The sequence below is a fragment of the Antedon bifida genome, chromosome 5, assembly GCF_963402885.1.
Source record: "Antedon bifida chromosome 5, ecAntBifi1.1, whole genome shotgun sequence".
Classification (NCBI taxonomy): domain Eukaryota; kingdom Metazoa; phylum Echinodermata; class Crinoidea; order Comatulida; family Antedonidae; genus Antedon; species Antedon bifida.
The window spans coordinates 1,527,769-1,542,733 of NC_136230.1; the positions used below are offsets into that span (position 1 = coordinate 1,527,769).

Genomic DNA, 14,965 nt, shown 5'->3' on the forward strand with positions numbered 1-14,965 from the left:
CTTGTATCATGCACGAACGAAATGTAGTGAAGGCACGAACGAAATGTAGTGAATAATGACCAATGGCGTTAAGGGAGTGTCGTTAGGTAGACACACTCATTTGCCTCTACCATGCTTTCACACGTTTCTACATGTAATTATCCAGGCTATCATCATGTCAACCTCTAAATTATGATGAATAATATCAATGATATTTTAATCAAGTAATCTATATTATCATTTTTTTTTATAAAAATATTCAATTTAATTTGTTTCAAGAAAATATGCATAAAATTGTTTCTTATTTTTGTAGCGGAAGTTGGCGATTACAACCCAGCAGAGCACGATGACGGAAGATATATCACGATAAAATTTGTACCGAACCAAACGAAGCAGTTAGAGTCTAAGATACAAGAATACCACAAAAACCATCTGTAAGTTTGTGCAGGTTTTATAATAAAACGATAAATCATGCATTCATTTTTTTATAAATTAAAAAAACAAATCATATAAAGAAATAAAACTGTTCAAGTAAATTTTAAAAAAAATTTGGTCAATCCAATAGTATCACCCTCTTATCCCACCAAAGCTTCGGTATCAGATCATTTCAGGATCTCCATCATTTTGTAATGGAGCCTGGATGATTCAAATGATGATTCCATAATACATTCTATCATTTCATTTATATAATATAATTTTTTCTTATAAAAACATTTCAGTGGACAGACACCTGCTGATGCAGACTTCAACCTCCTGGATGTAGCCCGTCGGCTGGAGATGTATGGAGTTCACACGTTCCCTGCAAAAGATTACGAGAACATTCAACTGTTCCTCGCCGTGACAAGCCAGGGTGTGTCTGTATTTCAGAACAACATGAAGATCAACACATTTTCCTGGGCCAAGATCAGAAAGCTTAGTTTTAAAAGGAAGAGGTTCCTTGTTAAGCTACACCCTGAAGGATATGTGAGTCAACATTTATTTGAAAGTTATATCATATCAGTCAACTCGCCCAATACCTAACCCCCTGAAAACCAAACTCTCACAAAACCAGATTCCCAAATTCATTTTTTACCATTAAAAACACATTTGGAATATTACCAGACTTTTCAGAAAACCAGAAATATTAGGCCAGCCAAAAAGCGTCCGTTATTGAGGGAGTTTACTGCAAATGAATATCCCTCAAAACTAAACTCCCAACCAACATAGCTGTAACTATTGGGCTAGTTAGCAAAACATGTTTCATGGTAAATGCAGGAGATATAATATTTGGACATTTGTCAGATATTTCCCCTACTCTGACGTAATTGTACTTTATGCTAAGAACATATTGAGAACACTTGCGAATTTGCAAGTAACTAATACTAGGGGTACTCAAACCCACGACATCAAGATTACTAGCCTGAAATTGATACCTTTAGATCACTGGCCTTGTACTGATGACTAAAGTTAAATGTGATCTCAAGGGAAGCAGCGGGTACTCGACAACAGAATGATAATAGATGATAACTACTGTAAAACTACTGTAACACTATCAAACTACTTTGAAAAAAAAAGTTCCCACATATGGTAGTGATATGCCCAAATATGGTAGTGATATGACATCATCATGTCCATATATGCTTTTTTTGTCACATAAACTTTGATAGTGTAGACAGAGCTTTAACTAATGATAAGATAATAATCATGGGCATAACACAAAAACAATATAATTTAAAACTACATTAACTGCATATAAAATATTACAATACAGTAATAATGTAGCTTATTAAACCCTGTTTACTACAGAAACATCTCATTACCATTGAGTGTGTATCCATCCAATCGTTAATGTTAATTTAATTAGTTTTGATTGCATGTTTAATGACTTGGATAATCTTGATTGAATAGCCGTTCTGATACTGATCATACCACGTGCAATTGGTATTCTGAATTGGATACTTTCGATTGGTTACTTATCAGTCCTTCGTATAAATCCAATTATTGTTAATTTACAATTGTTTAATTTAAAAACTAAACCTTACTACAATTCTATTTGAAATCGTAGTAACATCACACAAAAAATCTTCTAGTTCAATGATAAATATTGGTGTTTTTTTTTTGTTGTGATTAGGGGTACCCGCGAAGTACGGTTGAGTTTCTGCTCGGTAATCGTAACGATTGTAAACGATTTTGGAAAAACTGTGTAGAGCATCATACGTTCTTCAGGCACATCCAAGCGAGAAGAACACGCCCTCGTCGTCGCTTAATGAGCCGAGGATCCTCTTTTAGATACAGGTAAGCATTAAGAATTCTTACTATATAGCAAGTTCCTGATCATTGTAGACAAATTGCAACGCATTAAACGTCACCATGCTTTATGTACATTTTTTTTTCTGATGAGTTCATTTCATGAAACATTACATTTGACAAATTCAATCTCCTTTAACATCAATAAAGCATGGAGGACATTTCGGAAGCTAAATAGATTGTACAACTTGTAAACCAATCCGATATTTATGTTACAAGTATAATAACGAGTTTTTATTCGGGAGGCTCGATGAAAGAGACTTTAAATTGACCGACTGTTACAGTCTGTCAAGCTCTGTCTACACTATCAAAGTAGTTTGACAAAAAAAGTTTGATGTGCCTAAGTATGATAGTGATATACCCAAATATGGTAATGATATGCTGTAATATGGTAGTGATATGACATCATCATGTCCATATATGGGCACGTCACATTTTTTTTCCTCACTAGTTTGATAGTGTAGACAGAGTTTTAAATAGGTACCTATTGCATAGATAAATAGTAAAATCAACCAACCATTGTTAATTGCAAGGATATTGCTTTAAGACATGAAACTTAATAAAACCATCTTAATTTGTTTACTCTAGTTCTATGATGTTTTCTGATTGTCACGCATGAGTGAACTCATCTCCCTTATGTAATTGTCTAATAGGATTTAGCTACTAACTAGTAGACTAGTAATTGATAGAGCCCTGGTTATTGTGGTATACTAATTTGGAAACTGCAGGATCGGGTATTATATTACTGAATGTTGTTACTATACCCAAGACACGGTGATAGTTAGGGATGTACAATTTGCATGAATGCTGTTATGGTTGGTGGCAAAATACTTTACCATTATGTAAATAGAGAACGAGAATAAAGCTAAATTCACACTCACATTTTGATGGAGCCATTCAATTATATGATTTTCCATTTAACAAAACGGAACCTTTTTCTTTCTTTTTTTCTCAATAGTGGTCGTACACAGAAACAAGTTACAGACCAAATCCGAGACGGTTATGTAAGAAGAACAGGCGCCACCAAGTAAGTATTCATTATGTTATATTGCATTTCAAAGACATTTGTGTATGTTTCAGTTACATCAGTCTCGTAAATATTGTCTGTTTTGCATTAATAAATTTACAAATCGCATAAGGAACTAGGCATATTCCATTAAAAAAGCATATCATGCTTGTTGGGCGATTCTTTACAACAATTTTACTTTGATACACGTTCTAAAGTGTATTTGATTCAGCCATTTAGTAATGTAACTACATACATTACATACTTAACATTATCTAGAGTCAAATTATATGTTTACTATGAGTGATAGGAATGTAATTCTGAAAGTTTGCATCGAGTCCCATTAAACATAGCTATCAGGTATCAATTCAAGACACATGATAAATGCTTTGTAAGGATAAATGTACACCTTATGCAATGCACACCTTAAGTAGGCTTATTGCTTTGTATGATCCATCAGCTTAAAGTATTTCTCTCACATCATGATATCTCAAAAGATTTATTATATCCTCTTCTACACCAGATAATTTATTTTAAGATTATTCAGTTATTTCAATGGTGTTCTGCAGTAGAGAATAGAAAGTTATTTTCTATTAATGTGTCATATTCAATTAGCCATTTGCTTATTTACAATATTCTAGCTACAAAAAAAAAAAAATGAAATTTACATAGGGCACAAAATACATAGGTTTTTTTATATATATTTTTCTATGATGAACTTCTTTTTTTGTTTTACTCATATGACTCTTACGGACAAAAAATTACACTTTTTTTAAATACTTTGACTCTTACGAATAAAAAATTAAACTTTTTTTAAATACTTTGACTCTTACGGAAAATAGATTAAACCTTTTGTTTTTTTTATGCTGGTAAATTGTATACAAATGCTATCTTATTATTATATTGCATTTATTTTTATATTATATACAATGTTGTGCCACATTTTTTTTTGGGAGAAATAAATATAATTAAATTAAATATTTTACGTGTAGTATATGATAAGTGTAGTAAATGATATCCTGTTTATTTCAGTACGTTGAACACATCACGCGTCTCCACGCGAAGCCTTGGTGCGCCACGAACTACAACACCTTTGACGATTGATATGACAGATTCTGTTAGCACAGACCACCGAATTGGGGGAGGGGATTCACGTTACGAGGCGTACAACTCGCACACAATAGAACATCATTATGATTACCAGTCTTCGCCGGATAAGAACGCAGCAGAGCAGTCAGAGTCGGCAACAGACGCAGCTTGGAATACAGATGTATCGTCTGCACCCACCACACCCCAACATAGTAACTCTCGTATCGTTATACAGCGTGGTCAGTCGGACTCCAGCAACTTGTATGAATACCAGGTACATTTTTAATTTATTATTAATGGGACACTTTGTTGAGTCTCAATGGTATCCCCTTTGTAGTGTTGTGCTGTACTGTATCAGCCAGAATTCCTAAAACAAAGTTATTGGGTTTTAAAAAAATTTAACAAAGCAATATAGTCAATAATAATGTCAGGTTTGCTGTATGGCAATACAGATTTTGCTAGTGTTTGCTTCCTGTGTAACAAACGCAAATATAAAGTACAGAAATACGTCGGAGTAGGGCAAAAATCTGAACAATTGCAAAGAATATAGTCATTGGTTTAAATAAATGAAATTCCTGATGATGACATTTGCTCTGTATAATTTTAATTAGGTTAATGATGATGATGGCACAAATGGAATCCTAAGTGGAGATGAAGGCAGGTCATCAGTACACAGCTTCAATCCAGCATCACCATCACGGAAGGAACCAGTTCATGTGGAGTATCCTCAGAGTGCCCCAGAAGACACTCGGCCAACGGCTGACAACACAGACGGTTTGAGTATGAATTCTACTGATACCTCTAATTTTAGTATCCCTAGCGGGACATTAAATATAGATTTTGATTTGGAAATGAAGAGGTTTGATAGAAGTGGGGTTGTGAAGGGTAGTAGTTCTCGAGGAACTACTTCCGACAGTAGTGCTGGTGAGAGTAGAGAGTACAAACAAGAGGAAGAGGAGAGTTTGGACGGTGTTTTGGATACTGTTGAATCACAAACGACCGTTAGTGATGGTGAAATAGCATCGTGTACGGAAGAAGGTATTGGTAATGTGTCAGAGTTTAGTGTGGTTGGTGAGACATCAGCCACTAGTAGTAGTAGCTCTGTTAGTCTAGAAGATCTTAGAAGAATTGCAAGTGTTGGTATTGATTCTAGGATTGTTAGTTCAATGGAAGAGATCCTTAAGTCTACATCTGAAATGTCAAGTCCAGAGAGGGATTTTCCTCATATCCAACAATCTAGAGATTTTAATACGTACTGTGCCCCGGGGAAAACTAGTTTAAGGCAGTTTCAGCAAGAACGGCAACTTTTCTTTTTTAGCGAAGAAAATCTGGATGATCATGAACCTGTAGGAAAGTGCTTAGGCCAGGCTAATAGCGAGTTCTTTAGGCTTGAAGAAAAAATGGATAAAACAAGTGCTGATTTAACAGAGTTGGAGAATAGTTTAAAGGAAACACGTAGAAGCTTGATTTTGATGGAGAAAGAGGATAGGAACAATTCTGATAGCAGTAGTAGTAGAAGCAGTAGTAGTAGTTCAGATGAAAGTGAAACTGGAGAGGATTCCAATGTAGATAGTCAGACTCTAGAGGTCAATAAAGAACCAATTAGAATAGACAATAAGGAATCTTCCGATACTGAATTAGTTTTTGCTGATTCACCAGCAAAAGATAATTCCACAGAATTAGAAACACCACAGGTAGTAAATACTTCATTCCAAAAACTTCAGTTAGAGTTTGATATCCCAGATGATGAGGATTCCACTTCCCTTGAAGTGAAATCTTGGACTAGGAAAGGATTTGAAATAAATTCAGCTACAGAGTATCAGTCAATAGTAGGAAACAGTGGCACTGTTGTTAACACACAACAAACAATAGAATACCAAAGAAGTAATGTTAGCTCTACCACTACAGTAGACACTGTTTTTATTACCGAACAGAAAACAGCCTCAGAAAAACAAGTCTTCCCAATTTCTCCAACTTATCACTCCAGTACATTGTTCATGCAACCAAAAGTACTAGAAATCCCAAGCCCAACAGAAACTAGGTATACCTCCTATCAAACAATAGAAGTAGTTTCACCAACACAAGAGAAAGGTAGTTTAGAAGAAAGTTTAGGTAGGAAAGATCAAAAGGAGAGAAGTGCTGCAAAGATTGCTGCAAAGAGTAATGAGTGTGACAAAGAGGACAACTACTTGAGTGAGTTTGATGCTGAAATGAAAAGAATTGAAAGTTGTTTAGTTAAGCCAACTGTACCTCAGAGACAGCCTCAGGTCTCTGATGACATCCAATTTGATGTAATTGTTAATAAACATAGTGGAGGTTTACAGGAATTGTCTATAAACGAACAAGACATTTCCAAATCTAAAAATGTTTTGGAGAAAAGCAGAAGTAATTCGGCTACTTCTTCTGCGTCTTCAGACTCCAGCACTGAGTACCTTTACCAGTATGCTCTGGATGATATGAAAGCGACTAAAAGTCGAGATAGGTTACTCTCTAGCAGCTCTGACAGCAGTAGCAGCAGCAGCAGCAACAGCAGTGATGATGATCTCACTGCCGATGGAAGTGATGGCACGCCACAAAGGACAAAAGTGAATGGTTTGTTTAATAGGCATGCTTTAGACAATGGGGGTATCATAGACCTGGATTCGGAACCAAGCCCTGTGTTTGCGGACCTTACAGGAAATTTGTCTAGGTTTGAAGTACCTAATTCTGATGATTTTGACTAAATCAAGATTGATCTATTGAAGATCTGCTTAAAATTTGCATCAAAATATATTCTAAATAAAATATACAACACAAATAACAAGACATCACACGACTGAATAATAAATTAATAATTATAAGTGAAGTTTTTATAACCGCAGATATCTATCTAGCTAATTTACAGAACCAAACCATAATCATTACAACAAAATGTTATTCTTTTTTTTTACAAAACCCAAAATAAACATTTTACAGAATAAAATAAAAAAACAAAGAATAACATACTGTCGTCATTATCACATGACATTATTATCATATATGACATCACTTATCAAAATGATCAACGGGTATTAAACATAGTTCTTCTTCTCTGTTCCCTGTAACATAGGTGGATGTAGAATATAGAAAGAAACTGTTCAGGTATCCAGGGAAGAGTACATTTCACTCTTTCTTGGTTAATCAATGTGTACCTTTCTCCATCCATAGTATCTTCTTCTCTCGTCGCTCTACTCATATCTGAGTACTCGTGACCATTCTGATGAGGTGTCTCCATTCTTGCCGATCTTGAGCTTCATAAAAGTTGTAATTATAACTAAAACATATTATGCTATCATACAAGAATAAAATCAAATCAAGCAATGAAATTCAATACATTAAATGATAAATTCCAACAATGTTAAAACATTAAAATTAGTATTTACTACCTGGCACCCTTTAGCATGTGATTTATTGTTGAGATAACTGTTACCATTTCCGCCGTATAAGAAAAAAATTATTCATACAATTTAAGGTTTTAGCTAGTTATGCCTTTAGTAAAAAATATTGCAAAAATTCAATTAATTCAAAATGAATCATTTATTATCTTCCTCCGATGCCTTTAAAAGATACATATGTCAAACTAAAAATATCACTGCAAACAATATTTGTCATCAGGAACTGAACGGAAAAACAAATCAGAAAATTGATTAAAGATATTTGAGGATGTTGAACTTTAACCATTATTGTAAACCGATTTTCTTTTCCTTATCCTACTTAGTTTTTTAAATATTTCCTTTCTTGTCGCCAATTGACATATGTGTCTACAATTAAACTCCTAAGATGCGTCTAAGCTCAAGTTTTTATACTTAGTTTGCTTCCAATTAATACAGAAATGACTGTACCTGAGTGTTAGTCTTTTAACATACGCTAAGTGTGTTTAAACTATTCATCTTGTCTTCCTAATAATAGTGTCTTAAAATAAAAAAGTATGATAACTTAAAAACCAGTAATATAATCGGATAGTATGTTTGTTTTTATGATGATATATATTTAAGGTTTCATTATCCATCTGGTACAGTCGTCGTATCCAATTACCATACGTGTTAATGCAAAAAGAGAAACTATACACTTTGTTCATTTTCTTCAGGTAGAGAAAATCCAATTAACTTCCATGGTATTAATATCTCTTGTGTATATATCAGTGTCTAGGTTTCTGTATTTTCGTACAGTGAGAGATCCAGCTATTCTTCTACAGGCCTCCTATCTTCATCCCACAAACCTTATGAAAGCTTACAAGTAGAGGTTGTGAGTGCATCAGGCATAACAATAAAATAATGTTCAAAATTAAGTAAATTAATATTTTCTTTTACGTTTATGTTATCACAGAGAGCATTTGATTTTTGTTAGGTTTGTAAATCACTGTAGTCAGCTTTAGTACTGTATTATCAATCCCTTATATCCATAATTTCATATATTTTTTTTTGTAAATAAACAATTTCAGCCTTCAGGCTGCATGTTTTTACTATATATACCTAAATAAATAAATAATACCGTATACATTCTATTTCTAATTAGGTCATTTAAATATATCAGGCTTTTTTCAATTAATTTTTTAGAACACAAAAATGACATTTGACCCAGAACAATCCTCTTCAAATTGATAAAATGGAAAAATGCTTTGTTGGCTTCGAGTTACGTTAGCAATAACGATTATTAGTTTTCAAGTTGTTTTTTCAGAAATAGTAATCAATTATTAGAATGCTGTACAATTGAGAAAGAACAGATATTAATAATAATACAAATCATGTTTTATTGTTCAAACTACATGGCGACATTTTAGCCTGGGGATTTTTTAAAAATTGCTCATAAATAGTATTGATGGAATAAGTTCAGTTATTAGACATCTGTCAAAACAGTTATACTGTATGTGTATTTTATACTAAATGTTCTATGTTATTTAATACCATAAATAATATTGCCATATATGTCAAATGTAATTAATTGACCTATGACCTAGCATGTCCCTGTATTCTGGCTTTTCGAAAACCTATTTGATATAAAACAAAGAGACAAAAAGACAATTTTATTCGTTGTACCAAGAAATATTTCATATATAGAAGACATTTTAAAGGAATTTGTCTCAGTGGGTAACTGCAACTGTGGAGAAATAAGTTGATATTACTCCATGCTTCAACAGTTAGAAAATTGTCCAAAAACTTTCCATAAGAAGTTATGGTAGTTTCCACACCAGCATTCCTACAATCCAGGACAGGATTTTAACCTCTGCAGTCACCAAGCTTTTATACAATAAAGGTATTTCTCACTAACTCCTGCACGATTACGTAACACACTAATTTAGTATTTGTAACCCATTGTTTTCTAACACTTTGTTTACTTGTATCTGTTTTTTTATTCACACTTGTTACTGTATAGTTTTATTGTTGGCTGAAAGGCCTCCAGACTTCTAAAAACTTTGTCGGTCGGTTGTGACTGTATTCTACAGTAAAATGTTGTTGTCCTATAAATCAATGCTCATTAATTTGTAGTCTGTTAAAAATGTCTGAAACGAATATTGTTTGGGCTTCTTAAATTTTTCTAGTCCTGAGAATGTTAGTATGTTGATATTTTCTTGTAGTCTGCAACAATGTTTTTAAAACGTTTTCTGCAGGTTGTGGACATCATAGTGTGCTGTAGTCTGTCTGTTTTGCACTTTTGCTTCAAATAGAGCAGGTTGCCAGAATGTTTTAGGTTCTGCCCTGCAAGAATTATCTGCACATTTTGTAACCATATTTTAGTCTTCCACAATTTAGTCGTTCACAATTTTGTTGTTCACAGTTTAGTCATTCATAATATTCTGTAGCCTGCCAGAAAAATTGGATTACTATATAATAAGTTTAGCTTGATCTCTTTCTGTCTTCCTTTCATTCGGTAATTACAAAATTTAGTACAAAATACTAAGCAGTATCAAAATATGCTTCCACTTTGACACATTTAGATAGGAGCTTTCAAATTTTAAGTAATTCAAAAACTAAAACACCATTATTTTTTTAATTTAAACATAACCAAAGATTCTATTTCAAAAAGGGCTCAAATGTACCAAATATTTTTCGTCTCTGTTATGCACATACACACTTTAATGCTCTGTCTACACTATCAAACTAGTTTGACAAAAAAAAGTGTGATATTCTCAAATATGGTAGTGAGATGACATCATAATGCCAAATATAGGCACATCACTTTTCTTGTCACATAAAGTTTGATAGTGTCGACAGGTCTTAACCAAATGTCATGCTCTTGAGTAGCTAACTTGTTTTTTCAAAAATCAAATTGGCTGTTTGGTTGTTGCTATAATTGGTTTTGGTATTTTATATTGGTTGTGGTTGCTTCTGCTCTTTTAAATTCACATGAATTAATGTTTACATGCTATTTCATCTATCGGAGTTAACACAGTGCTTTAATCGGTTTACCGTCTGTATTATAATCTTACATTGGAGATAATAGATCTGCTATGGTTCAGGTCAGCTTACAGCTTGCTTCCCACTAGAACGCAAAGCAAGCATGTTGACCAATGACAAGCCACGGTTTGGATTGCTTGTGATTGGTCAAAGTACTTGCGTTGCATCTACGTCTTTGCCTCCTAGTGGGAACCAAGATTAAATCGGTTTTATACACGCTTAAGTACGTGTGAACACAGCGTTTGTCTCCCATGCTATAAATTTGCTCCAAATATCCTACTGTAAACCATTTATTAAACCAGTATAGCGCGATAAATTCTAAGTTTACCTAATCTTGTAACTATAGGTGTTCACAAACAAATAAGCATGTCTTATGTAGGTAATTTAAAACGTCCTGCTCTGTCTTGGTTACTAAAGATAAAATAAATAGGGAAAAGAATGCAGTTAAAATGATATTCCAGTTAAACAGATAGACGCCTGGTTGTATACAGTTAAAATGATATTCCAGTTAAAATGATATTCCAGTTAAACAGATAGACGCCTGGTTGTATATTATTTTTGGCATGCCTATTAAACTATCCACACTTTTGTTTTTATTTGTTTTAAATTTACTGCATGCCATTTTTAAAGTTTATCATTTCACTCTCTCTCCTGCTGATATCTGCTGCAAGCTGCTTCTTTTCAAAATTCAGTTAAAAACATCAAATCTGCCATTTTCTATTACAATGCTTTTTACTCATTTTTTGCTTCAATTTGACTGAATTTGCTGAATTAATTGATAATCTATGCAAATTATTGGTGCCAGTCTGTAAAGCTCCACTTCCAATTTTAAGTTGAAAACAACCAAAGATGAAATAATATAACAGCAATTTTGTATGAAATTTACTAAGAAAACTTTGCTAATTTGCATAAGGTGCTTTTTAAGAAGTGTTGTAGGTACCTTCTAATGTGTGTATAGTAATTAAGTTTTGGAGTTTCAAGCAAGTTTTACCTAATTTGCATAATAAGTATGCATATTAAGTTCCTATAAACCAATGAAACAATTCAGGTATAATTTTAAACGAGTTTGAATGATACCTAATTTGCATAATAAGTATGCATATTAAGTTCCAGTAAACCAATGAAAACAATGCAGGTATAATTGTAAAAGTATGTTGTTTTTAATTTCAAATGCAAAAACAATCTTCAATTTGTAATTGAATTAATATCTAAAGATATTTCTAAAAACTGTCTTTTTTTTTTCAATAATTTTTTCCCCAAAAAGGACTTTTCAAAATGTTCCATGTGTGTGAAATTGTATATATCATGTTTGTAAAACTGTGTTTCAAATGATATGTTATTTTTTTACAGAGAAATCAATAATGCTTCTCATAGTTAAAAATAACTTTGTCTAATTATTGTAGACTTTTTTTGCACATCAGTTTTTTTCCAAAACGTGATGTTCTAAATTATTTAAATCCTTGATTTCACTATTTGAATTTAAATTTTAAAAATCAGAATCATTGTGCAATTTTATTTTCACCTTTAGAGAGAAAAATACCAACATTTAAAAAATGTATAAAACTTAAGAAAAAGAGGATCAATCTTGTATTTAAAAATACCTTGAAAATATGTTGTTTTTTAACATTCTTAAGCTGTGTCTACACTATCAAACTAGGTTGACAAAAAAAGTGTGATGTGCCCAAATATGGTATTGATATGACATCATCTCAATATATGGGCACATCACTTTTTTTTGTCAAATAAAGTTTGATAGTGTAGACACAGCCTAAAACATTGTTATGTTATAAAAGACATTTCCAAAAACCATAGTTTGGCAGATTTACACATTCCTTAGTTTTACTTGTGTTCCATTTTCCATTTAAAACCTCATGTTTTAAAATAAATGAATATAGGAACATTGTTAAAGTAGCCTAAAAACATTATTTTAAAATCTATTTCAATCTTGAGTTTGATAACCTTGACATACCTGAACTACTATTATTTATTTACTTGTAATTAATATTTAAAGTTAATAATAATTGTTCATCAATCAAAATCTAAAATATATCATGAAATTGAAAGTTCTGAGTTTAAGATTTCTATTGTTTATTTAACCCAGTAGCAGTTTGACGATAATTTTACGATAATTCAGGAAAACACCGCAAGACAAAATTGATAATAATCCCACTGATTTTTAGATATTAGTTAAGCAAAGATGTAGTTAAATTATTATACAAATTATGTTTTATTTATAAATAATATCCACAGTTTCTGCTTCAAGTAGTAATCATTGAAATTTATACATTGCCTTTTTTATTTTAAACCGAGACCGTTAAAGTTTGATTATCCCCTAATTGCTAATAATTATGTGGATCTAAGTAATGATTACTGGTTGCTAATTCATTACTTAAATTCATTACCTTTAGTGATCATTATTGCTTTAGTTTCATAATTGTTTCTTAGTATTATTGTAGTATACAGTCAACTCTCCTAAAATATTTTAGGCTAAGTGGTCTTGTTTAGGGAGGGTTGACTACAAATGTTGTACATGATAATTATATACAATCAACTATATCATTTAATAATCCACCATAAATATATTATAAACATTTTTATCCCAATGAAATTATCCCAGCGTATATCCACCTATGCTTTTGTATTATTCATTAGATTATAAGTTGTTTTTAAATAAGAGTATTTCTACTGTAATTTCTACAAGAGATGATATAGTGTACTAGTGATATGTTAGTACTGTTATGTACTAGAAATGTCCTAATAATATACTAGTGACTTGTGTTTTGCATTGGAGCGTGTACTATTAGTGGTGGCTGTTTGTAACCACATACCTGCCAACATATTTATCTGTAATATTCAAATCTCTTACCCTTCTTAACTACTGTACCAAATCATTCTTTGTTATTCCAATTTTGGGATAATAGATAGCTTTTGATTTGCGACGACCAAACTATGTCGTGTTAGTTCATTGTGTGCATGCGTGAATATTGGGATGCGTGTCCTCGACCCTCACCTTGACACAGGTTCGATAGTTTCTATGTCCAAACGACGACACATCGATTGACCTGACCTAGGTTGGCTGTTGGTCATCGGCCGTCGCAAATCGAAATCTCCCTAATGATAAATAACTGTACTGTAGTTGACCTAGTTTAGTCCGTATCCGCACGTTTCAAATGTTTTGGATAAGAATTTTATGTTTCAAACATAAAAACTGTGCAGGAATCTCCCTACTACAAATATAGACATACCTTGAAAAAATACTATTTAATGATTTCTTAAATCGTTGTGAAACTATGGAGATAGGTTCCCAGAATATTCTCATTGGCATGGTATGTAATTCTGTTGGCCACATGTTCAGTACATTCTATGATTATTTAACCGATCTTAAGCTCTAACGAGTGCCAATACAGGCTATGTAGTTCACATTTTGTAGTGATAATCCCATCAATTTATCTGAAAGTTTCTAATATTCTTTTATTTTTGTTTATTTTATTTTGTGAAAAGTAGAATGTTGATAATTAGTGCATCTATTATGTATTTACATTCATCATGAATATTAAAAATATTTGGAAAGTTGCATGGGTTTTATTGTTGTTTTTCATTTAACTTTAAAATTTCACACTCTTCTTTAACCTCACAGTAACTCATTATTTACACTTTTTTTTCTTTTTTTTGTTGTTGTATGTTCCTGGTTACAAGTCCGTCCTCTAACATAGAATACAGTAGAGACCGGGGACACCGTTGGGACCCAACAAATTGTCCCTTGAATAGGGAAGTTTCCTTGAATAGGGATGTCCCCTGAATGTGAATGTCCCCTGAATTAGAATGTCCCTTGAATAGGGATGTCCCCTGAATGTGAATGTCCCCTGAATTAGAATGTCCCTTGAATAGGGATGTCCCCTGAATGTGAATGTCCCCTGAATGTGAATGTCCCCTGAATTAGAATGTCCCCTGAATTAGAATGTCCCCTGAATAGGGATGTCCCCTTGAATAGGGGTGTCTCCTTCAATAGGGATGTCCCCGTGTTCTAGGAATGTCCCACAAGAGGGTATTGTGCATATAATCACACTACATTGATATATCATGCAATTCTAAGATATATTTACTATGGTATATGCTTCAACTCACTTTCAAGTAATTTTGTTTAAAAAAAGAAAAAAACATAAAATGCAACATAAATGTATATACACATGAC

The 14,965-nt window shown here is 32.7% G+C and overlaps 1 protein-coding gene across 2 annotated transcripts in view; it reads left to right on the forward strand.

Moving 5' to 3' along the window:
* The window catches only part of LOC144843784 (FERM, ARHGEF and pleckstrin domain-containing protein 1-like), a 60,147-nt gene that overhangs the window by 33,561 nt on the left and 11,621 nt on the right, over nucleotides 1-14,965 (forward strand). Inside the window, exons 7-12 of one of the 2 annotated variants that reach the window (XM_078700725.1) lie at nucleotides 293-413; nucleotides 699-942; nucleotides 2,090-2,253; nucleotides 3,224-3,292; nucleotides 4,304-4,634; nucleotides 4,972-5,140. In XM_078700725.1, the coding sequence (XP_078556851.1) occupies nucleotides 293-413; nucleotides 699-942; nucleotides 2,090-2,253; nucleotides 3,224-3,292; nucleotides 4,304-4,634; nucleotides 4,972-5,140 (1,098 nt within the window). The remainder of the gene's footprint in view (nucleotides 1-292; nucleotides 414-698; nucleotides 943-2,089; nucleotides 2,254-3,223; nucleotides 3,293-4,303; nucleotides 4,635-4,971; nucleotides 5,141-14,965) is intronic. The other variant, XM_078700727.1, reaches the window with a different exon arrangement.